At 43.8% G+C, this 26,603-nt stretch overlaps 1 protein-coding gene across 3 annotated transcripts in view; it reads right to left on the bottom strand.

The window, feature by feature from the left end:
• crtac1b (cartilage acidic protein 1b) overlaps nt 1-26,603 on the bottom strand; it is a 349,836-nt gene that overhangs the window by 214,954 nt on the left and 108,279 nt on the right. For all 3 annotated transcript variants that reach the window (XM_072557150.1, XM_072557149.1, XM_072557151.1), the window contains exon 4: nt 11,404-11,540. In XM_072557150.1, the coding sequence (XP_072413251.1) occupies nt 11,404-11,540 (137 nt within the window). The remainder of the gene's footprint in view (nt 1-11,403; nt 11,541-26,603) is intronic.

Below are 26,603 nucleotides of genomic sequence, written 5' to 3'. Positions count from 1 at the left end.
CAATCCCATACATTTTAAATTTACACATTAATCTCCATGTGGAAAGTCCAAATAAAGCACACAGACCAGCTTCCCCCAATTAGATTAGATTACTTACAGTGTGGAAACAGGCCCTTCAGCCCAACAAGTCCACATTGACCCTCCGAAGATCAACCCACCCAGACCCATTCCACTACATTTATCCCTTCACCTAACGCTACAGGGAATTTAGCATGGCCAATTCACCTAACCTGCACATTTTTGGACTGTGGGAGGAAACTGGAGCACCCGGAGGAAACACACACAGACACAGGGAGAACGTGCAAACTCCACACAGACAGTTGCCTGAGGCAGGAATTGAACCTGGGTCTCTGGCGCTGTGAGGCAGCAGTGCTAACCACTGTGCCACCATGCTGCCCATAAACTCCATTAGTTACATCCTGAAAGAATTCCAGTAGATTTGGCAAGCATATTTCCCTTTTGTAAATCCATGCTGATACTCCTCTGGTTTCTAAATGCTCCACTATAAAATTCTTGATAATGAATTCTGTTATCTTTCTGGCACTGTAGATGACATGGCAGCTCAGTGGTTAGCAATGCTGTCTCACAGTGCCCAATTCCTGTGACTGTGTGGAGTTTGCACACCCTCCCTGTGTCCGCATGGGTTTCCTTCCACAGTCCAAAGGTACATAGGTTAGGTGGATTAGCCATGGAAAATGCAAGGTTACAGGGATTGTCTGGTTCTGGTTGGGATGTTCTTCGGAGGGTTGGTCTGGACTCTATGGGCAGAATGGCCTGCTACCACACTGTAGGGATTCTATGATACCCCACCACCAACGTCAGCCTCATTGGTCTATGATTCCCAGTTTTCTATCTACCTGAAAACAAAACATGAGGTCATCTAAACTCAAAACACTCACTTGCTCTCTCTCCATGGATACTGCCTGACCAGTTGTGATATCCAGCATTTTTTGTTTTCAGTACAGATTCCAGCATCTGCAGTGATTTGCTCTGACACTGTGTTTCTCTCTACCTCTCGTTATAAATAGTGGGTTATGTTAGTTACTCTCTAATCTGTAGGAACTGTTCCAGAGTCGAACGAATCTTGGAAGATGACCACCATTTCTCAGACCACTTCCTTAAGTACTCTGGGATGTGGATCATCAAGCTCTGGGGATTTACCAGACTTCAATCCCATCAATTTTCCTAACACAATCTCACTATAAATAGGGATTCGCTTTTCAGTTCCTCCCTCTCAGTAAACCCCGTGTTCTCCATCTTTTCTGGTATGTTAGTTGTGTTGTCCTTTGAGAAGACAGAAGCAAAGTATATATTTAGTTTGTCAGCCATTTTCTTTCATTCCCCATTGTAAATTCCTTGGTCCATATTTCTCCAAACCTTTCCTATTCAAGAACTTATCCAAATGTCTTTTGAACGTTGTAACTGTACTTGCATCAACCACTTTCTCTGGCAGTTTATACCACATACAAACCACTCCCTGTGTGAAAAAATGGTGCCCCTCACATCCTTTTTAAAGTTTTCTCCTCTCACCTTCAAATATGCCCCCTAGATTTGAAGTCTCCCACCCCCAGGAAAAAGACCCTTGTCTTTCACCTAATCTATACCCCTCATTGATTTTATGAACCTCAATAAAGTCACCCCTCAACCTCCTACACTCCAGTGAAAAACGTCTCCGTCTATTCAGTCAATTTTTATACCTCAAGCCCTCCATTCCCAGAAACATCTTATTATGCACAAAATTCATTAACAGGTTCTCTACTGTATTCTTAATATTAATCCCCCAATCAATATCACTAAAACCAGTTACCCAGTTATGGTTATGCCACTCTTTATGCGATGTTACAAATTGGCTGCAGTTTTTCCAATGTTACAATATGCAGTTTCCTTCAAAACATATTTCATTAATTGGCTGTGAAGCACTTTCTGATATCCTGAGGTCATGAAAGGGGTTATGGAAAATACTTCTAACCAATTATTTGGCATATGGTGCTATAACCTCTACCATCTAGAAGGACAAGGGCAGAAGATACATGGGAACATCACCCCCTGCAATGTCCCCTCCGTGTCACTCACTGACTTGAAAATAGATCACCATTCCTTCACTGTCAGTAGGTCAAAATCCTGGAATTCCCTCGCTAAGGGCATTGTGGGTCTACCTACAGCACATGGAGTGCAGTGGTGCAAGAAGACAACTCACCCCCACCTTCTCCAGGGCAATCAGAGATGGGCAATACATGCCCACCCAACTACGCCCACATCTTATGGACGAACATTTCAAAAATGCATACTCCACTTTCAGAAACACATGCTTACCTATAGGAGGGGCACAAAGAAAGGAAGAAACTTGCATTACAATAGCAAACTTCACAACCTTAGGATATCTCTAAGTGCTTTTCAGTCAACAGTATACTTCTGAAATGTGGCCATGACAGTCATGTGAATAATATTATTAGGGGAGATGGTACATTGTGATAATGTCACTGGCTAGTAATCTAGATGCGCAGGATAATGCTCTGGGATTATGGGTTCCAGTCATTATTTGGTGGTTGGTAAATTTAGATTTAATTAACAAACCTAGATTTGAATCTTTTCTTAGTAAAAATGATCATTGAACTATCACAACAAGATTCCATTGGGGTGGATAATAACTGCTGGCCTTAATGTCTCTTGTGGTGCAGTGGTAATGTTCCTATCTCATAGCTAGGAGGCTTGGATACAAGTCCTACCCGAACAAGAGACGTGTCATGACATCACTGAGTGGATTGATTGGGGCAGCATTAATTAAAAATGCCAGAGTTTATTTCCATTGAAACAGAAGCACTTAAATGAATTAATTTCCTACCTTTACAGCCGGCACTGGCTTGATTTCAGCTTCGGGCGACTGTCTGTGTGGAGTTTGTACATTCTCCCCTTGTTTGCGTGGGTTTTCTCGCAAAAAGATGTGCAAGTTAGGTGGATTAGCCGTGGTAAATTGCCCATAGTGTTCATGGGTGTGTAGATTGGGTTTATTAGTCAGAGGAAATCCAGAGTAATAGGGTAAGGGAATGAGTCTGGGTGGGTTACTCTTCGGAGAGTCGGTGTGGACTTGTTGGGCCAAATGGCCAGTTTCCATTCTGTGATTCTTACCCATGAAGCACAGATTCCATGACAGAGCAAAGCACAGGCCACAATATCCTTTTTGAACATGAGGTTCCTACAAACACTTAGTGAAGAGATTTATTTCAACTCTATTCATTAGCTTTCGACAAATAAACGATCTCCCTAACCTGCATTTCCCCATGGAAACAGGCTGTCTCAATAAATGTGCTTGGTCTCTTGGGAAAGGTGATTTTTTTCTTATTCACTCATGAGATCTAAATGTCACTGGCTGGGCCATTATGTACTGCTTGACCTTAGGGAGGGAATTCCAGGACTTTGACCCAGCGACAGTGAAGGAACAGTGATATATTTCCAAGTCAGAATGATGAGTGACTTGGAGAGAGACTTTTGGTCTCAGGTGTCCCCATGTATCTGCTGCTCTTATCTGTCTAGATGGAAGTGGTCATGGTATTAGAAGGTGCTGTCTGAGGATCTTTGGTGAATTTCTGAGATTCCAGTTGGTAAGGGTCCAAGTGTAGCCCGAGGAAAAACACACACTGATTACTGTCACACAGATAATTCCTTTTGTTTTAATTCATTCGCAGGATTTAGGTGTCACTAGCCAGGCCAACATTTTTTGGCTATCCCTAATTGCTCTCAGTGCAGTAAGAAAGAGTCAGTCACATTGCTGTGGGTCTGGAGTCACATGTAGGCCAGACCGAATAAGGATGTCAGTTTTCTTCCCTAAAGGACATTAGTGAACCTGATGGGTTTCTCCTGACAATCAGCAACAGTTTCATGGTCACCCTTAGACTCTTAATTTCAGATTTTGAGCAACATCCCCTGAACATTACCTGGATCTCTGGATTAATAGTTGAGAGATAATGCAGTAGACCATCACCTCCCTTTAATTTATGATAACCCATCTTATTCTTATTAATTTCCAGTGCATTAGCAACACAAAACGAAGGATTGCTTTATATTTTCATTAATACTAATTACAAGAGCAATATCAATTTGCATCATGATGAATCAGTATGTACTTACAATAACTGTGTGAATTAGGCTTTTAATTACCATATTAGCAGTGTTTATTGAGGTTGCAAAATCTAGTGGGAGTAGCTTTTGTTCAAATATCTCCTCTTTGTCTACTCAATGTTGATGGACAAAAAGATGAAAAATCTTTGAATTTTATCATACAGTGCTTGTATTTGTCAAAGTCTTTCTTTGTCTTTTAGCAATTTAGCTCTTCTCCAAGAATTCAAAATCAAAGTCACCACTCACAGTCAAGTCACTCTCGGTAATTTACCTTTTTACTGCCACCTCCACCCACTTCACCCTCCAAAATCTCACAGCAATGGGTGTATGAATACTTGATATTCACAGAATAAAATTCTGTTGATTCCCATTTAGAAACTGTCAGTAGACTCCATCGCCCTCACAATCTCAACAACTTTCTGAGGGGAAAGTGTTCCAGATTTTGCCTGCACTTTGCGAAACGAAGGGCTTCTTAGCTTCTGCTCCAAAATGAAGGAGCAGATTGAAAGAGACACAAGGATATTATTCCATACGCAAGGTTAGCTTAACTGACCTCAACAGTGTTGCTGCTGTTCAAACATTGTCAAAACAACTGAATTCCAGAGGTGAGGTGAGAGTACTTGACATCAAGGCACATTTGACCAAGTATGGCATCAAGGAGCCATAGCAAAACTGGAATTAATGATAATGGGGGTTGGAGGGGGGGGGAATGCCCCTTGGATTGGAGTTATACCTAGCTCATAGGAAGACAACCATAGTTGTTGAACATCAGTCATCTCAGCTCCAGGACATCTCTGCAGGAGTTCCTCAGGGTAGTGTCCTTGGCCCAACCATCTTCAGCTGGTTCACCAATGACCTTCCCTCCATCATAAGATCAGAAGTGGGGATGTTCAGTGGTGATTGCACAGTATTGGGGTGGCTCAGTGGTTATTCTGCTGCCTCACAGCACCCAGGAAATGGGTTCGAGTCCACCCTCGGGTGACTGGCTGTGTGGAGTTTGCACATTTTCCCTGTGTCCCACAGCCCAAACCTGTACATGTTAGGTGAATTGGCCTTGCTAAATTGTCCAGGGATGTGCAGACTAGCTGGATTAGTCATGGGAAATGCAAGGTTATGGGAATAGGGTGGGTCTTCAGAAAGTCAGTGAGAACTTGACGGGCTGAATGGCCTGCTCCCACACTGTAGGGATTCTATAATTATATCTTTGAAGGGCAAGGTAACTTTTTATTACTTTCCGTCTCTATTCACTTGATAGATTTGTAAAATGACAGGGAACAAATACAATTTAAAAATTATGAAAATGTTAGAAAATTCACTGCCAGTAAGACTGATCTCGTGCACACTGGACTGGAGGAATCCCAAGGTGTTTACTGGCAAGTGACGCTTTTGGTCAATGGGTTGAGAACCCATTGCGGATCTTTCAACCGAGGAAAGGGAGCTCAGCTGTATGGAGTTTATTATATGGTGATGGCCCAGTGGTATTATTGCCTGATTATTAATCCAGAAACTCAACTGATGTCTTGGGGATCCAGGTTCAAACCCCATCGCAGCAGATGGTGGAATCTGAATTCCATGAAAATTAACTGGTTAGAAGAATCCACTGATGGCCATGAAACCATTGCCAATTGTCAGGAAAAAACCCAATTTGGTTCACTAATGTCCTTCAGGGAAGAAGATCTGCCATTCTGACCTGGTTTAAAGCATACCTGACTCCAGACCCACAGTAATGTGGTTGACTCTCAACTGCCTTCTGAAATAGCCTAGCAAGCTCCTCAGTTGTATCAATTGATCAACAAAGAAATAAAACCAAATGGACTATGTGGCATTGACCGAGGCACCAGAAATGGCAATGGTAAAAACAGCCCTGTTGATCCTGCAAAGATCTCCTTATTAAACAAATCTTATCCAACCAATTACTGCTCCATCAGTCTACTCTTGATCATCTACTTCACACAGATGATCCCTGGAATGGTAGGCCTAACATATGATGAATGGCTGAGAATCCTGGGATTGTATTCTTAGAGTTTAGAAGTTGAGGGGAGATCTAACAAAAACTTACAAGATAATGCATGGCTTAGAAAGGATGGATGCTGGGAAGTTGTTTCTGTCAAGCAGGGATACCAGGAGCCCGGGGCACAGCCTTAAAATTAGAGGGCGCCAATTTAGAACGGAAATGAAGAGGCATTTCTTCAGCCAGAGAATGGCAGGCCTGTGGAATTTATTGCCGCAGAGTGTAGTGGAGGCTGGGACGTTGGGTATCTTCAAGGCTGGGATTGGTAAATTCTTGATCTCGTAAGGAATTAAGGGCTACTGGGAGAGTGTGGATACGTGAAATTGAAATGCCCATCAGTCATGATTAAATGGCGGAGTGGACTCAATGGGCCGAATGGTCTTGCTTCCACTCCCATGTCTTACGGTCTTATCGGTAAAGTGATGGAAGGTGTCACCCCAGTGTTATCAAGCAGCATCTGCTCAGCAATAATTTGCTCAGTGATGCCCACCTTGGGCTCCACTAGGAGCACTCAGCTCCTGACTTCATTACAGCCTTGGTTCAAACATTGTCAAAACAACTGAATTCCAGAGGTGAGGTGAGAGTACTTGACATCAAGGCACATTTGACCAAGTATGGCATCAAGGAGCCATAGCAAAACTGGAATTAATGATAATGGGGGTTGGGGGGGTGGTGGGGAATGCCCCATGGTTTGGAGTTATACCTAGCACATAGGAAGATGATCATAGTTGTTGGACGTCAGTCGTCTCAGCTCCAGGACATCTCTGCAGGAGTTCCTCAGGGTAGTGTCCTTGGCCCAACCATCTTCAGCTGCTTCACCAATGACCTTCCCTCCATCATAAGGTCAGAAGTGGGGATGTTCAGTGATGATTGCACAGTGTTCAGCACCATTCGTGACTCCTCAGGTTCTGAAGCAGTCCATGTTCAACTGCAACAAGATCTGGACAATATCCAGGTTCTGGCTGACAAATGGCAAGTAACATTGCTGCCACACAAATGCCAGGCAATCACCATTTCCAATAAGAGGGAACCTCACAACCGCCCCATGATATTCAATGTGTTTGGGTTTTACCATCATTGAAGCCCCCATGATCAACATCCCAGGGTTTCCATTGACCAGAAACTCAACTGGACTCACCACATCAATACAGTATCTACAAGAACAGGTCACAGACTAGGATACTGCAGCAAGTAACTCACCTCCTGAATCCCCTAAGCCTGTCCACCATCTTTAAGGTGCAAGGCAGGACTGTAATGGAATACTCTGCACTTACCTGGATGAGTACAGCCCCAATAACATTCAAGAAGCTTGACATCATCCAGACAATGCAACCTGCTTGATTGAAATCACATCCACAAGCATCCACTCCCTCCGTCAATGACACCCTGTAGCAGCAGCGTGTACTATCTACAAGATGCATTGCAGACATTCACCAAAGATTCCAAGACAGCACCTTCCAAACCCACGACCACTTCCATCTCAAAAGACAAGGGCAGCAGATACATGGGAACACCATCACCTGCAAGTTGGACAGCACGGTGGCTCAGTGGTTAGCACTGTTGCCTCACAGCACCAGGGACCTGGGTTTGATTCCTGTCTCAGGTGACTGTCTGTGTGGAGTTTGCACGTTTGCCCCGTGTCTGCATGGGTTTCCTCCGGGTGCTCCAGTTTCCTCCCACAATCCAAAGATATGCAGGTCAGGTGAATTGGCTATGCTCAATTGCCCGTAGTGTTAGGTGCATTCATCAGGGGTGGGGGAATGGGTCTGGGTGGGCTACTCTTCGGAGGGTTGGTATGGACTTGTTGGGCTGAAGGGCCTGTTTCCATACTGTAGGGAATCTAATCTTTCCCTCCAAGCCACTCCCCATCCTGATTTGGAAATATATCATCATTTCTTCCCTGTCTTTTGGTCAAAATCCTTGAATTCCCTCCTTTAATGGCATTGTGAGTCAACCTACAACAGGCGGACTGCAGTGGTTCAAGAAAACAGCTCACCACCACCTTCTCAATGGCAATTGGGGATGGGCAATAAATGTAGGCCAGCCAGCAATAGTGATATCCCACAAGTGAATAAAAACAATTATCTGAAGTAACTCTTTGATGGGGCTACGGATTCCAGTATGTTTTCTATATATCCAAAACATGCAAGGCATAGGAGGTTAGAGGTCATTCCTTAAAAATATGTTTCCCATGATAACCATTAGAGATGTCAGGAAGTGCTGGGCCTAGTGAGGATTCCATGGTAACGCCACCTACTTGGTTATATATATATTGTCATGGAAAGTGAACTCAACTGCGCGAGTACTAAAATTTCCAGATTAATCTTATCCTTTCCATAGATTAGCCTCACCCAGCACTTGCCAGAAATGTAGGCATTTATTGTCTGTAATATGCCAATGCTGCTTATTAAAAACATAAGTCAAGTGATGAGGAGCTTTTTTTGGTGCAGTGGTAGTATCCCTATCCTCTGGGACAGGAGTCTTGGGTTCAAGTCCTTACTGTTCCAGAGGCGTATAATAACATTTCTGAATGAATTGATGAGGGAGATATCCACAAGAAGGTGATGACTGTGTTGGGAAACAGGTTTAATAACTGATAGTGATGAATTGTGGCTGGAATTGTCAGCAGATAGTTAATATAGCAAACTAAAACAGGACAAGAACAATGAGTAAATTCTGAAAATATCCTGTTGCATTCCGCACCCTACAAATGGATGCATTGGGACTGTAGGACTTTGCCGTATACTTTTCCAAGCAGAGATTTTATTATGATCAAAGGTCACATGACTGTCATTGGATTAGCTTTTTATTCCAGATGTTTTTAAAATATTGAATTCAAATCCCACCATTGGCCATGACAGAATTTAAACCCACTGCCCAAGAACATTAAACACAGATTACTAGCCCGGTGACAATACCATGATACCATTTGAAGATCTTACATAAGATATTGACTGGAGTCACTAAAGATGTTGCAACAAACATCATCAGCATTTTATATTGACTATTCCTCTTACTAATGAAACAAAATATTTCAGCAGAATACTTGCATTCATCTCAAAGTAATTTGCAAGGTCATAGCTGATGCGAAATTGATGTGGGTTTTTTTGTGACTGAGGTTATGTCTGAATGGTTATTGAAATCAGGACAATAATTAACCAGCCTATGACAATAATCAGAAAATGGCACATTTACAAGACACGTCAGTGTGGACGTGGTTAGGATGGCTGGTGAGTCTGGATTGGAGAGACCCAAACATCTCAGGATAAGGGACAGGCCATTTAGGACTGAGATGAGGAGCAATTTCCTCACTCAGAGCTTAGGGAGTCTTCCCAATTCAGAGGTCTGAGGATGCTCAATCTTTGAGGACAGAAATCAACAGGTTGTTGGAAACCAATATCTTTGAGAGTTATGGAGATAAGAGTAGAGAAATGACATTGAGGAAATTATCAGCATGATCCAGAATGGTGGGACAAGCTTGATGGACTGAATGGCCTTCGCCTGTTCATGGAGTAAACATTGAACATTCTGTACACTTATCTCATTCATGCTGTCCTTATTTTTTTCAGATTAGATTTCCTACAGTGTGTATGTTTGGGACAAAGTAACAACTGGGGCTTGACAGGGTTGTTGTGTTGCCATAGTCTGACCAGACCATAATGGCTGCTCTTTTATTCAAGAGAAGCGACTGGTGATGGTCTAACCTGAGGGCCAGCAGACCCTCAGGTGAGGGAAGAGGTTGAGAAGGAGAGTCTTTCATGGCAATCTCAAACCTGTGACAGGGATTGAACCCACGCTGTTGGCATCACACTGCTCTGTAAACCGACAATCCAACCAACTAAGCTAAATAGGCTCCCCTTGGCAAGGCAAATGCTGAGAGAATGTTTCCCCTCATGGGAGACTCTGGGACCAGAGGGCATAGACTCAGAATAAAGGGGTGCCAAATTAAGACTGAGATGAGGATGAATTTCTTCATCGCTTGGAGGGTTGAGTGCCTTTGGAACTCCTTGCCACCGAGACGCTGTGGGGGCAGAGTCCTTGTGCATATTTAAAGCTGGGATCGATAGATTCTTGATCAGTCGGGGAACCAAGAGAAAGGGCAGAAAAGTGGATGTGAGGAATGTCGGATCAGATATGATCCTATTAAATGGTGGAGCAGGTTGGAGGAGTCAAATGGCCTACTCCTGCTCCTATTATATATGGCCTTCTTATGGTCACTCAGAATTGGAATCAGACCTAATTAGGGAACTTCAACTCCTCTTAGCCATCTTTTGGTCCCCATGGAATCCTTACAGGACAAACATCGATCAGTCTCAGCCTTGAGAGCTCTAAGTATTCAACACCCACAATCTTTTTGGGACACAGAATGCCTGAAATACTGGTGGAGGCAGATTCAATCATGACCCAGGTTTCTGTAATGTCTTCACATTACTTAAATCCCATTATCTTTATGTCAAACGTGGTTGCACTAATTCAAAGCCATTACTTTTTTCGCGAGATGGGGTTTGACTTTGAGACATTTCACACACTCACCTATCCAACTGAGAATGAGACAGACCCATCTTTAACCTGATCTGCTTTCTTGTCATGTCTGTATATTGGCTCACTGCTGCCTCACAGCGCCAGGGACCCGGGTTCGATTCTAGTCTCGGGTGACTGTCTGTGTGGAGTTTGCACATTCTCCCAGTGTCAGTGGGGTTTCCTCCCAGTGCTTCGGTTTCCTCTGTCAGTCCAAAGATGTGCAGGATAGGGTGGATTGGCTGTGGTGAGCATGGGGTTACGGGGATAGGGTCTGGGTAGGAGGCGCTTTCGAGGGTTGATGCACTAGATGGACTAAATGGCCTCTTTCTGCACTGTAGGGATTCCGTAAACCTTACAGACACTCAGTGATCTTCCAAACCTGGCCTTCTGTGAGACTAATCTAATTGTTCTATCTATTTACCATAAGATGCAGAAGAGGCCATTTGGCCCATCTAGTCATGCATACAGCCAAATTGGCCTTACACTCTGGCATTCCCCTCCTGAAGAGCTCTCCCTCTCTAATGTTCACTCCTTAAAACCTACGCTTTGGCCAAACTATTGCTCACCTGTCCTTATATTTTCTGAAATGGAATTTTCCTTGATAATGGAGCATTTTACTGCATTAAAGGTGCTATATAAATGCAAGCTGTTGTTGGAGTTGGGTATATAGTGAGGTGAAGGAGGAACATGTGCTATTTCATTCTCGGAGGGGACATGAGCAGGAATGGAATGGATTGCTGTGGGACCCCATTTACCTTTCGATCCACACATGCAACTGAGCGGCCGGCAAATCGGTTAGCAACCTCTCTGTGCACGTTGATCTCATCACTCAGGATGTCTTCCCACCTTCCATTCCGAAACTTGAAGAGTTTATCAGTGTAGGTGCTTATGCCTAGTAGAAAAAAATCACAAAGGGAAAAATGAACAATGCAAGTTGAAGCTTTCACTATTTTTTCATAGTCAGTTTAATGTCAAACACTCCCAGGACAGGGACAGCACGGGGTTAGATACAGAATAAACCCTCCTCTACACCATCCCATAGAACATTCCCAGGATAGGTACAGCACGGGGTTAGATACAGAATAAACCTTCCTCTACACCATCCCATCAAACACTCCCAGGACAGGTACAGCACCAGGTTAGATACAGAGTAAAGCTGCCTCAACACTATTCCCATCAAACACTCCCAGGATAGGTACAACATGGAGTTAGATACAGAGTAAAGCTTCTTTTACAATATCCCCATCAAACAGTCCCAGGACAGATACAGCACAAGATTAGGTACACAGTAAAGCTCCCTCTACACTATCTCCATCAAACACAGGGACAGGTATTCCTTCCTGACTCCCCTTTGTGATTGAAACTTGATCAGGACATCGGTGTGATGCTGATTAATGCTGGGCAGTACTCACCTTTTGACCTCTAACTCAGCCAGAAAGTGGTTATTGATGATGTGGTCCTTATTGGCAGTGCTGAGTCATGTGATAATGTGACCAGGTAACCAAACTCCCTGTGTGAGTGCATTGAGTGTTGGCTGATCAGAGCTAATCCTGATCCTGTTTCCAAATGCAGTTCATGCGCTGGGGTAGCAGTGTGTACCACCTACAGCAACTCACCAAGGCTCCTTCAACATCACCTTCCAAAGCCAAGAACTCGGCCATCAGTAAGGACATCAAGTCACACAACTATTCTGTCTGGAATGACATTACCGTTCCTCCCTTGTTCCTTGGTCCAGTTTCAGGAATTCATAACCTCAGAGCAACCTGGGAGTAACTACATTACACAGACTTGAACAAATCAGACAGAAGGCCCATCATTTTGGCAAGAGTTAACGAGAGGTGGGCAATAAATGTCAGCATCTAGAGTTGCCAGCTTTGGTTGGATGTCCTCCTGAGATATTGTCCCTGTCCTCCTGCTATGCCCTCTCTCACATTATTGGATGCCTGACACAGAATCATCAAGATGTACAGCACGGAAACAGACCCTTTGGTCCAACTCATCCATGCTGACCAAATATCTTAAAATTAATCGAGTCCCACTTGTCAACACTTGGCCCAAATCCCTCTCAGCCCTTCCTATTCATATACCCATTCGGATGCCTTTTAAATGCTGTAATTGTACCAGCCTCCACCACTTCCTCTGGCAGCTCATTCCATAAGCAGGGAGGTGATGGTCTGGTGGGGTTATCGCCGGACTATTAATCTAGTCAGTCAAAAAGTGTGGCGCTGGAAAAGCACAGCCAGTCAGGCAGCATCCGAGGAGCAGGAGAATTGACATTTCGAGCATAAATTCATCAGGAATGAATCTTAATCTAGTGACCCAGATAACGTTCTGGGGAACCTGGATTTGAATCCCATCATGGTGGGATTTGAATTCAATAAAAGTCTGGAATTAAGGATCTAATAATGACCAGGAATCCATTGGTGATTTTCATGGAAACCCATCTGGTTTGCTAACGTCATTTAGGGAAGGAAACTGCCACTCTGGTTTGGTATACATGTGACTACAGATCTACAGCAAATTGGTTGACTCTTAACTGCCCTCTGGGCAATTAGGGATGGGCAATAAATGATGGCCTAGCTTGCAATGCCCTTCATCTTGTGAATGAATAAAGAAAGAAAACACCACCCTTTGCCCCTTAGGTCTCTCATAAATCTTTCCCCCCCCACCTTAGACCTATGCCCTCTAGTTTTGGACTCCCCTACCCCAGGAAAAGGGTTCTAGCTATTCACTCTCTTCATGCTGGGGCAGCACAATGGCTCAGTGGTTAGCACTGCTGCCTCATAGCGCCAGGGACCCGGGTTTGATTCCAGCCTCGGGTGACTGTGTGTGTGTGTAGTTTGTATGTTTTTCCTGTGTCTGTGTGAGTTTCCTCCGGGTGCTCTGGTTTCCTCCCATAATCCAAAAATGTGCAGGCCAGGTGAATTGGTCATGCTAAATTATCAATAGTGTGAGGTGCATTGATCAGAGGGACACGGGTCTGGGTGGGTTACTCTTCAGAGGGTCAGTGTGGACTTGTTGGGCTGAAGGGCCTGTTTCCACACCATAGAGAATCTAATCCATGCACTTCATGATTTTATAAACCTCTATAAGATTAATCCTCAGCCTCTGAAGCTCCAGGGAAAATAGCCCCAGCCTATTCAACCTCTCCCTGTAGCTCAAATCCTCCAACCCTGGCAACATCCTTGTAAATCTTTTCTGAACCGTTTCAAGTTTCACAACATCTTTCCGATAGGAAGGAGACCAGAATTGCATGCAGTATTCCAACAGTGGCCTAACTAATGTCCTGTACAGCTGCAACATGACCTCCCAACTCCTGTACTCAATACTCTGACCAATAAAGGAAAGCATACCAGACGCCTTCTTCACTATCCTATCTACCTATGACTCCACTTTCACGGAGCTACGAACCTGCACTCCAAGATCTCTTTGTTCAGCAACACTCCCGAGGACCTTACCATTAATTGTATAAGTCCTGCTAAGATTTGCTTTCCCAAAATGCAGCACCTCGCATTTATCTGAATTAAACTCCATCTGCCACTTCTCAGCCCATTGGCCCATCTGGTCAAGATCCTGTTGTAATCTGAGGTAACCCTCTTCGCTGTCCACGACACCTCCAATTTTGGTGTCATCTGCAAACTTACTAACTGTACCTTTTATGCTCACATCCAAATCATTCATGTAAATGACAAAAAGTAGAGGGCCCAGCACCGATCCTTGTGGCACTCCACTGGTCACAGGTCTCCCGTCTGAAAAACAACTCTCCACCACCACCCTCTGTCTTCTACCTTTGAGCCAGTTCTGTATCCAAATGGCTAGTTCTCCCTGTACTCCATGAGATCTAACCTTGCTCACCAGTCTCCCATGGGGAACCTTGTCGAATGCCTTACTGAAGTCCATATAGGTCACATCTACTGCTCTGCCCTCATCAATCTTCTTTGTTACTTCTTCAAAAAACTCAATCAAGTTTGTGAGATGTGACTTCCCAGCACAAAGCCATGTTGACTATCCCAAATCAGTCCTTGCCTTTCCAAATACATGTATATCTTGTCCCTCAGGATTCCCTCCAACAACTTGCCCACCACCGAGATCAGGCTCACCAGTCTATAGTTCCCTGGCTTGTCTTTACCGCCCTTCTTAAACAGTGGCACCACGTTTGCCAACCTCCAGTCTTCCAGCACCTCACCTGTGACTATCGATGATACAAATATCTCAGCAAAGAACTCAACATAGAACAATACAGCGCAGAACAGGCCCTTCGGCCCTCGATGTTGCGCCGACCTGTGAACTATTCTCAGCTCGTCCCCCTACACTATCCCAAAATCATCCATGTGCTTATCTAAGGATTGTTTAAATCTCCCTAATGTGGCTGAGTTGACTACATTAGCAGGTAGGGCATTCCACACCCTTACCACTCTCTGCGTAAAGAACCTGCCTCTGACATCTGTCTTCAATCTATCACCCCTTAATTTGTAGTTATGCCCTCTCATACAACCTGACGTCCTCATTCTGGGAAAAAGTATTTCACTGTCTACCCTATCTAATCCTCTGATCATCTTGTATGTCTCTATCAAATCCCCCCTTAGCCTTCTTCTTTCCAATGAGAACAGACCCAAGTCTCTCAGCCTTTCCTCATAAGACCTTCCCTCTAGACCAGGCAACATCCTGGTAAATCTCCTCTGCACCTTTTCCAATGCTTCCACGTCCTTCCTGTAATGGGGCGACCAGAACTGTACACAATAATTACACAATAATTCTTAAGTAAAGACAATAATTATTTGTGCCCTCTAATGATTTTTCTCTGGGCTTTGATCAATGCAGTGTTCTGAAGATTAATCTTTCAATCCTGGAGATTCCAGGGAAATGCTAGCGGGTTGGGAACCCAATCCATAATGCCCTTATCCGAAGAATTAGTTAGGAAACGTCTTCCCCAAAGATCAATAGACAGCGATCAGAAACATGGTCAGTCTCCGATAGGCAAATGTAGACTAATTATGGATCAAAGCAGGGAGGAGAAGCTAACTCTGGCTTAGCTAGTCTTGTATCTTGCAGTCAGATTTGGGAACACTTCTGGGTCATTGACTCATACGGCATGGATGGAGGTAGTTTTGCCCACCAAGCTCATGTTAGCTCTTCGAGAAAGCTCTTCTATTCAACCCACTCCCTCATTATCTCTCCCCTTAGCTTTTTTTCTTTTTCTGATATTGATCCATTTGACTTTTGAAAGTTGCTATTGAAACCATTTCCAACACCGGCTGGAACTCAAGAACTCATAAGACCTTTAGACAATGGAGCGTAAGTCCGCCATTCAGTGACAGCGTGGCTGCTCTAACCATTCTCAACTCCATTTTCACACCTTTTCCCCCATAACTCTTGAATCCTTCACTGATTAAAAATCTCAGCCTTGAGTATAGGAACCAGTAGCAGGAGTTAGCCATGTGGCTAATAGAGCCTGTTCTTGCCATTCAATATGATCGCGGCTGATCCTCCAATCCTTATTCTTGTTTCTCCCCATAGTCTTTAGCCCTAAGAACTATATCTAACTCTTTCTTGAAAAGGTAACAATGCAGCCTCAACATTTCTCCGTGGTAAACAATTCCACTGATTGACCTGCTCATCTTCGTAGAATCCCCACAATTCAGCCCATCAAGCCAACACTGATCCTCCAAAAAGCATCCCACTCTGATCCACCCCTACCCTTTCCCTGTATCTCCCATGGCTAACCCACCTAGCCTGCACATCCCTGGATACAATGGGCAAGTTAAGCATGTTCAATCCAGCCTAATTTGCACATCTTTGGACTGTGGGAGGAAACTGGAGCACCCAGAGGAATCCCACACAGAGATGGGGAGCATGTGCAAACTCCACACAGACAGTCATTGGAGGATGGAATCACACCCTGGTCCCTTGTGTTGGGAGGCAGCAATGCTAACCACTGAGCCACTGTGCCACCCTTTGTCTTCAATGTTATTCTTAATCTTATCCCTTAGCCTGAGATTATGCCTCTGGTCCTACTCTCTCCAGCAAAGGAAAACGTTCTGCATCTACCCTATCAAGTCCCCTAAAACCGTATTAATCAAATTCTCTCTCCCTGCTGCTATTGCAACTGGTTATTTTTGCTGATGAAGGGCTTATGCCCGGAACATCAACTCTCCTGCTCCTTGGATGCTGCCTGACCTGGTCGTGCTTTTCCAGCATCTGCAGTCCCCACTTCCTACTGGTTACTCTCAGTCTGGGTTTCTCCAGTTATTGAGCCTCTTGTCACTGGAAACAGTTCTTGCCTGATTTACTCAACCAGCCCTTCACCTTCTCCGCTCTGAGGGACACAATGTTAGCATTCCCATTCTCTCCTCAGAACTGAAGCTCTTCATCCCTGGTACCAATCCAGCAACTGTCCTCAGAGCCCTGTCTGAGTTTACAGATGTTGGGAATTGGGCACATTTTAACTCAGCAAATAGGAACAAGAGGCACACAGTCTATCACGCCTGCCTGACCATTCAACATGTCTGATCATCTACCTCAATACCATCCTCCCAATGTCACCCCCTTGACACTTTTCGTGCTTAAGAATCTTTCCCTTTCTTAAATATATTAATTCTTAATTCATTCACGGGGATATGGGCATTGCTGGCTAGACCCCAAGTGCCCAGAAGGCAGTTAAGAGTCAGCCACATCGAGCATAGGAACTAGGAGCAGGAGTAGGCCGTGGGCCTTTGAGCCCGCTACACCATTCAATAAGATCATGGCTGATCTTTTCATGGACTCAGCTCCACTTACTCACCCTCTCCCCATATCCCTTAATTCCTTTACTGTTCAAAAATCTATATTAGCTTTAAATACATTTACTCAGGAAGTCTCAACATTTCACTGAGCAGGGAATTCCACAGATTCACAACCCTCTGGGTGAAAAAGTTCCCTTCAGTTTGGTCCTAAATCAGCTCCCTTTAATCTTGAGGCTATACCCTCTTGTCCTACTTTCACCTGCCAATGGAAACATCCTCTCTACTTCTATCTTATCTATTACATTCATCATTTTATATGTTTCGATAAGAACCCCCTCATCCCTCTAATTATTGTGGGTCTGTAGTCCATGTAGGCCAGACCAGATGAGGATGGCATATTTCCTTCCCCGAAGAGCATTAGAGAACCAGATGGACTTTTTGCCTAGCCATAACACCATTAAACACCAATGAGCTCGTTGAAATTTAGAGGAATGAGGGGGGATTTTATTTGAAATTTACAGAATACTGAGAGGCCTGTGTAGAGTGAACGTAGAGGAGATGTTTCCTCTAGTAGGAGGGACTAGGACCAGAAAGCACAGCCTCAGAGTGAAGGGAATGACCATTTGGAAATGAAATGAGAAGGGTGGTGAATCTGTGAAGCTCATTGTTGCTGAAGGCTATGGAGGCCAGGTCATTGGGTGTATTTAAGAGAGAGATAGTTAAGTTCTTAAGTAGAAAAGGGATCAAGGGTTATCAGGGGAAGACAGGAGAATTTAGTTGAGGAACATGATTAAATGACTGAGCAGACTCAGTGGGCCGAATGGCTACTTCTCCTCCTATCGCTGATGGTCTTATCTCGGTCTCCCTTGTAATCTCAGTAGCAATGCCCGCCATAGCAGTATACCTTGTACCTGATTGTATTATACAATAATCTACATCCTGTTCAAGATAAATGGCCCTTCTTGTCAGACCAATAAGTGGTTTTCCTCTGCCACAAAATCCGAAAACATTCTGTAGATCCCAACCAGTAAACAGATCTGTGGCAGATAATCTACCCAATAGCTCGTACCACACGATGCCATCTAACCACAGCTACAAAGCTAGAAACCAAATACTGGAAAGTGGGATCAGGCTGGATGACTTCTTGCTGACTTACATGGAAACAATGGGCCGAATGGCCACCTTCCCTGTACTCAATTCCTTACGTCACAGGAACAGCGGGGAGGTTTCTGCTTGATCGTTCTGTGAGTACCACGCTCAGGAGACACTGGCATGAGGTGGTCACCTGGGTAAGGTGATTTTATAAGCTTCTATACGATCACTTCCCAACCTCCAGTGTTCCTGGGAAAACAGCCCCAGCTTAATCAGCATCTCCCTATAGCTCAAACCCTCCAACCCTGGAAACATCCTTGTCAATCTTTTCTGAACCCTTTCAAATTTAACAACATTTTTCCTATGGGAGGGAGACCAGAACTGAATGCAATATTGTAAAAGTGGCTTAATCAATGTCCTGTACAGCTGCAACATGACCTCCCAACTCCTATACTCAATGCATTGACGAGTAAAGGAAAGCATACCAAACACTTTCTTCACCTGCAGGAGGTGGAGTTCCTATGTATGTGCTGCCCTTGTCCTTGGAAACGATAAAGGTCATGGAAGGTTTGGAAGGTGCTGAGGACAGACCTTTTGTGAATTACTGCAGTGCATGTTGTAGATGGTACATTTAATGAGAAAATCTGAGCAACTGAAGGTTTTTCTGCATGGATTCAGACAAGAAATGCTCATATTAAATGTTTCTAACATTTGAAAAGATAAGAATCAGAATCTGTGCCGTAACACCACAGAACTTGTGAAGTTAAAGTATCATGAGAACAATTGTTGCTTGTTAGTGCAGTGGTAAGTCGCCATGATTAATTTGGAGTCTTTAGGAAGTAAAGATCAAATTGCAGAAATCTGCTCTGAACAACCCAGAATAAAAGGATTGTGGTGGCTTTAAAAAAAAATATAGCGATTTCAGAAAGAGTCTTAGTTCCTTGGTTATGGAGATATTACAATATGGAGGAAAAGGTTATTCAAGTGACAGCAAAGAGCCATTCATTTTAATAATGAAGAGGCTATTCCTATTGGCCATGGGAAGACAGGGTATTTTGAAGTGTTACAATGTAATAGGGACAATGTGACTATTTTATATTAATATGGTTGCATTGTTAAAAATGGATTGTGGGTGATCAAGGCTAATGGATGGTTTAAATTAAGTTGATTAGACTTGTCGAGGGGAATACTAATGAGTCAGATTAATGGAATTGAGAAAGAGGCAAAGGGTTTTTGATGCTGTAGGTCGTCTGGAGACAATGAGGTAGATTTTAATATACGGTGAGATTATGCAAAATGGGTAATAGCACATTAATATGCTGCTATGCATGAAGTCAAAATCTACCCAATGGTTTCCAAATGCTACATGAAAATCTCTTTTGCTTCTTAAATTGTGATGGTCTAGTGGTATAATCAGTAGACTATTCAGCCAGAGACCCAGGTAATGTTCTGGGGATATCAGTTTGAATCCCACCATGAAGGATGGTGGAATTTGAAGTCAACAGACTTCTGAATTTGAGGGTTGGATAGAGTCATCGAGATGTACAGCATGGAATCTGACCCATTGGTCCAACCTATCCATGCTGACCAGATACCCTAAATTAATCTAGTCCCACTTGCCAGCACTTGGCCCATATTCCTCTAAACCCTTCCTATTAATGAACCCATCCAGGTGCCTTTTAAATGTTTTAATCGTACCAGCCTACATCACTTCCTCTGGCAGCTTGTTCCATACATGTACCACCCTCTGCATGAAAACGTTGCCCCTTAGGTCCCTGTTAAATCGTTCCCCTCTCACCTTATACCTGTGCTGCCTAGTTCTGGTTGACTCTTAATGGTCCTCTGGGTAAATAGGGATGGACAATAAATACTGACCTGGCTAATGACATCCACGTTCTGTAAATGCATAGAAAAAAATACATTGATGACATGGTAATAAAAATTGGGATGGATTTTAATAGGTTATATGTTCAAGATCTACCCTAACACATCTAGGCCTCAGTTATTATTTTTCCGAAAAGGTGTGACGTTTATCGCTATGCACAGTTATCTGTGAATATACAGCAAGACTGCCACCTGCAGCTGAAGCAGTATAAAGGTGTAAAGGTCACATGACCCCCCAAACACACACCCCCCCCCCCCCTTGTAAAATTGGTGCATTTAGAACAAGTCATTTAGATGTCTATAAAGATAACTTGCAATAATTCTTTGGTATTTGGAGCTGAGAAATCACCTGACCAGTTTGTAGTTTGCAAATCCCAATGGATAGTCTACAGATAGGTGTAGAACAGAGTGGTGCTAGAAAAGCACAGCAGGTCAGGCAGCATCCGAGGAGCAGGAAAATCGACATTTCGGGCAAAAGCCCTTCATCAGGAAGGTATGACCACAGATAGGTGAAGTCATAGAACGCTCTTGTATTTCCTAATGATAACAATGCAACCAGAAAGCGGATTTATCTCTGGTGCCTGAACATGTCTCTTTCCAATTAAGTAGCTTTCACCATGGATTTGGGAATCTATTCATTCTTGTTACTGTCACCATCATGCTCTTAGCCAGTGCAGGAATGTGATGATACACTGGTGGGAATACCTTAGGAAGCCGAAAGGAGGTGGGAAGTGGGGTGAGAATTACTTTATTTGTGGATCCAGGAAGAGTACTTCCATTCAGGTGTGGGCTGGTCAATAAATAAAAACATATTGGTCAGTGCATTGAATACAAGAGTTGAGATGTCATGTTGTACAGATATTGGTTAGGCCATTTTTGGAATTCTGCATTTAATTCTGGTCTCCCTGTTATTGGAAGGATGTTGTGAAACTTGAAAGGGTTCAGAAAAGATTTACAAGGATGTTGCCAGGGTTGGAGGGTTTGAGCTATAGGGAGAGGCTGAATAGGCTGGGGCTGTTTTCCCTGGGGCATCAGAGGCTGAGGGGTGACCTTATAGAGGTTTATAAGATCATGAGGGGCATGGATAGGATAAATAGACATTTTTCCCAGGGTAAGTGAGTCCACAACCAGAGGGCATAGGTTTAAGGTGAGAAGGGAAAGATATAGAAGGGACATAAGGGGAAACATTTTTACACAGACAGTGGTGCGTGTATGAAATGGAGCTGCCAGAGGAAGTGGTGGAGGCTGATACAATTACAACATTTAAAAGGCATCTGGGTGGGTACATGATTAGGAAGGGTTTGGTGGGATGCTGGCCAAATGCTGGCAAATAGGATTAGATTAATTTAGAATATCCGGTTGACGTGGATGAGTTTCTTTGATGTATAACTGTGTGACTGTATTTTTTCACTAACGTTTGTGTTGTAGGCTCCAACAGGTTCTATGATAACCACAGCTTGCCTTGATATTCCTGTACATTGTGCAAATGCTGTTGGCACGTATCTTGTAGATTTTGGAGAGATTCCCTACCATCAATCCACCTTTTTCTTCACTCTTGATGCCAGGTAAGGAAGGATGACCACACACAGCCTTAAGCAGAAGCAAGGTTCAGACTTGATAAAGGTTTATTGCATTTAACTTATTAGCTCATTACATTGCGTCTGACATATGCAATCTTCACTTTGCAGACTTAACTCAACAGCAAATAATAAACAAGTTAGGTAGTTTATCCTGATGGATAGAACTCATCTTGTGATGATCCTTTCTGGTCCTAACTGCCTTATACAACAGGTATGAAGTTAGTAAACTGCTCCAAATGCTGCTTAAAAGCTTAATCAAACTCTGAGCCACTTAAGGCAACATTAGGACAGATGGATAAAAGTTTGGGCAAAGAGGGAACACCTTAAAGATGCAGAAATAGGGCAGGAGCAAATGACTGCAGATGCTGGAATCCGTACTGAAAACAGCAAATGCTAGAGCAGGTCAGGCAGCATCCAGACAGAGAGAGCAAGCTAACATTTCAGTTCAAGATGACTGCTCCTCAGAGCTGACGTGATGTGTGGAGAGAGCAGCATTTATGCAATGGCATGGAGGGGGGGGGGGGGGGGGGGGGGGGTCAGGGGGTGGAGTGATGGGGGAGAAGATGTTGATAGTTCAGATTAAGTGATCGGAATGTGACAATGGCAGAACAACGGGGGTGTCTTACTGCCAGACGGGAAATCCCTCTGGGTTGGGGGAAGGGGAAAGAGGACATGGTGGCAGAGAATGTAACAGGTAAAGATAAAAGAAGGCAAAGCAATAGGTTTACAATCTGAAGGTGTTGTACTCAATATTGAGCCCAGAAGGTTGTAAAGTGTCTAGGCTGGAGATGAGATGTGATAGTCCTCCTGTTATCACTTTGGAGGCACTCTTAGTAATTTTCCAGGAATCATTAGATTCTGGAGAAGTCCTGGAGGATCGGAAAACTGTCACTTTTATTGAGAAAGAGAGACAGAGAAAGAAACAGCGAACTTTCAGGCAGTCAGCTTAGCAACTGTTATTGGGAAAATGTTAGAGTTCACGATAAAGGATGGAAAAGGATTTAGAAATTACAATCTGATCAAGCAAAGTCAACATGGCTTAGGAAAGAGAAATTGTGCCTGACAAATTTACTACAAATCATTAAGGAGGTAACAAACAGGATAGATAAAGGGAAAGCAGTGGATGTAATATATTTGGATTTTCAGAGGGCATTTGATCACATGTTAAGTTACTGAATAAACATAAGAGGCCATGGTGTAGGAGTTGTGTGTTAGCATGGTTGAAGGGTTACGTAACTAATAAAAGATATAGAGTTGGGAACGCGGGTGCATTTTCAGGATGGAGACCTGTAACTAGTGGTGTACCACAGGGATCAGTTCTGGGCCACAATTATTTGCAATACATATTAATGACTTGGATGAGGTAAGTGAATGTGCTAAGTTTGCAGATGACATGAAATAGGCGGGAAGGCAAGTAGGAGAAAGGACAGCAGATGCTGAAGATCAGAGTCGAAAAGTGTGGCACTGGAAAAGCACAGCCGGTCAGGCAGCATCCGACGAGCAGGAGAGTCGACGTTTTTGCATAAGCCCTTCACCAGGAAGGCAAGCAGTGAAAGTGACACAAGGAGTCTGCAGAGGGATTTGGACAGGTTAAGCAAGTCAGCAGAAACTTGGCAGATGGCATACAATGCAGGAAATATAAGGTTAACACATTGGCAGGGAGAATAGACAAGCTGAATATTACTTAAATGTAGAATCTCTGTGGAAAGCTACAGAACAGAGATGTTTGGTAGTCCTTGACCATGAATCACAAAAATCTGGAATCCAAATTCACTGACTAATAGAGAAGGCCAATGGAGTGTTAGCCTTTATTTATTTTTAATTCACTTATGAGACATAGGCATCACTGGCTGGACTAGCATTTATTGTCCATCCCTAGTTGCCCCTTGAGAAGGTGGGGGTGAGCTGCCTCCTTGAACCGCTGCAGTCCATGTGCTGTAGGTTGACCCACAATGCCCTCAGGGAGGGAATTCCAGGATTTTAACCCAGCGACAGTGAAGGAACGATGATACACTTCCAAGTCAGGATGTTAAGTGGCTTTGGAGGGTAGCTTGCAGGGGGTGGTGTTCCCATATATCTGCTGCTCTTGTCTTTCTAGATGGACGCGGTCATGGGTTTGGAAGGTGTTGTTCAAGGATCTTTGGTGAATTTCTGCAGTGCATCTTATAGATAGTACACACTTCTGCTACTGAGTGTCAGTCGGGGAAGAAGTGGTGCCAATCAAATGGACTACTTTGTCAAAGGGAATGAAGTATAAAATTAGGGAGGTTTTGCTAAACTCATACACGGCACTAGTCAGACTATAGCTGGAATATTGTGAACAGTTTTGGGCCTCTTACCTATGTAAAGGTATATTAGCATCGGAGACAGCCCACAGAAGGTTCACTCCATTGATATCAGGTATGGAGGGACTGCCTTATGAAGTGCAGTTGAATAGATGGGCCTGTACTCATTGGAATATAGAAAAATGAGAGGCAACCTTACTGATACATTGAACGTTCTTAGGAGTAAATGTGGAAAGATTATATCCCCTTGTGGGCGAATCTAGGACCAAAGGGCATAATCTCAAAGTAAAGGGCCAGCCATTTAAGACAGAGATGAGGAGGAATCTCTTCTCTCAGAGGGTAGTGAATCTGGTGAATTCTTTACCCCAGAGGGCTGTTGCGGTTGGGTCATTAAATATATTCCAGGCTGAGATAGACAGAGTTTTAATCAGTAAAGGAATCAAGGGTTATGGGGACAAGCTAGGAAAGTGAGGATGATCAGATCAGGCATGATCTCAATGAGTGGCAAAGCAGATTTGACGGGCTGAATGGCCTACATCTGCTCCTATACCTTGTGTGTTTTTTAAAAGGAGGAGAGATTGGCAGAGAGTCTTGGGGAGAGCATTCCAGCGTTTAGAATCCAAGGTGTGAAGTCTCAATCACTCTTAGACCGTGGACATTATCTACTGATTATAATTTTAATGTCATGCCCTCTTAACTCTCTCAACAATTCCTCAAAACCACCTCAACAATTCGATCAGCACTGAATATTTAATAGGCAGCATGGAAAATGTTGTCAAGTTAAGTGTACTATTTCCAAATTGCTGTAAAATGCTTGTACTGGGTTTCTGGCCAAAGTGAATCAATTCATTCACTCGCCACATTACAACGGTACAAAATCCTTTGCTACAAAGTCATCAGGCAAATGTCCCCTACTCTGCTAATCATCACCTGTAGGAAGTAATTTATTGGCAAGGAGAATGTTTCTGCTGGACAACAATGGCTAATCGAAGTCATAGGCTCCTAATTATTATTGGCACCAAAGTGTCTCGACATTTGGAAGTTGCAGCAACGTGCTTTTCAAGGCTCTCAAATGTCCTTTGTCTTGCACTGTCTATAATACCGGTTCTCTTCCTAGACAGAATGTCTTGTAACTTGCTGGCTTTCCTCCAGTTCCCTTCTCAGTGCCTGGATTCTTTAATGCTTTCTTCCATTTGCCTCTGCCACTCTATTCATTTTTCCGCAGCCAGACATCATCAATTCCACTCACACCTCTCTTTAAAATGACATCTCCTCCAGTCCCCTCCACTCAATCTGATCGCCTCCGAGCATTCTGCGATTCTCCAATTCTGACCCCATCGCACACCCTCAATTTTTTAACCCCTCCACTAATAGCTGACATTCTTTCATCTGCCTGAGGCAAAAGTCATTCCCACTCTTAAGCGATCTACCCTGCATTAATACTCTCCCCAAGTAATGTTGATCTTGCTGATGTTGGTATTGCTTTGTATAACTCCTGAGCAGTATGACCTGCAGGCCTCACTCTGTCTAAGTGCCCTAAGATCTGTGTGTCCTTGTTTGCTATGATCTGCGTGTACTGCTCACAAAACAAAGGTTTTCACTGTACTTAGGTACACATGACAATAAATCAAATCAAATCAAATCTTTCGACAACCTTTTCAAAATATATTCATGGGACGTGGGTTACTCTGGCTAGACCAGTGTTTATTGGCATCTCCAATTGTCCAGAGGGGAACTAAGAGTCAATCACGTTGCAGTATATAGTGATTGTCAGCCAGGTGGACGTCATAGAATATGAGTTCCCTGATTGGGGCTGAAGGATAAGAACATGACTGACTCCCCCCCAACTCTATTTTGATTTAATCCCTGCCCTCCCCTTCACTGTTTGATCACGCAGCATTGCCCTTTGATGAGAAGGGCACTGCTTGTCACTGGCCACTCGGGTGTTTCCTTTCTTCCTGGTGGTGGGAATTGAATAAAGATTTGTGCACCTTGTGTCTCTCACTGTGTCTCACACCTGCACACAGGCAACATGGGTGCTGGGGAAAATATAAGCACCAGCACAGTCAGGTGGTAGTGCAGGGGTAAGGAGAAGAAATATAGCCAGGAGATTTAGAATCTCCTCAGTTTAGGGTACTGACTCTGTGCTGGCAGGGCCACAGTCAATGTGCTCCTGTTGTTGCTGGCTTCTGCTCTTTTTGGTGGGGAGAAGCCCGATTCCTGAACTGGCTGAATTATATAGCCTGTTTGTAAACTGGTATTCCTTTTTTAGTAACTAAAAAGAGAAAAGAAAAACAGAACAGGACTGACAGGGGTTCTGGTCACTCTGAGAGCTGGCTCTGCGGGAGCCGGACCAGCATCAAGCACTCTCCAAGAGTGACCTGCCTCTGTG

Source organism: Chiloscyllium punctatum, chromosome 38 (assembly GCF_047496795.1).
Source record: "Chiloscyllium punctatum isolate Juve2018m chromosome 38, sChiPun1.3, whole genome shotgun sequence".
NCBI lineage: Eukaryota > Metazoa > Chordata > Chondrichthyes > Orectolobiformes > Hemiscylliidae > Chiloscyllium > Chiloscyllium punctatum.
The sequence above is the reverse complement of the archived record's forward strand: the minus strand, read 5'-3'. Positions and strand labels throughout refer to the sequence as shown.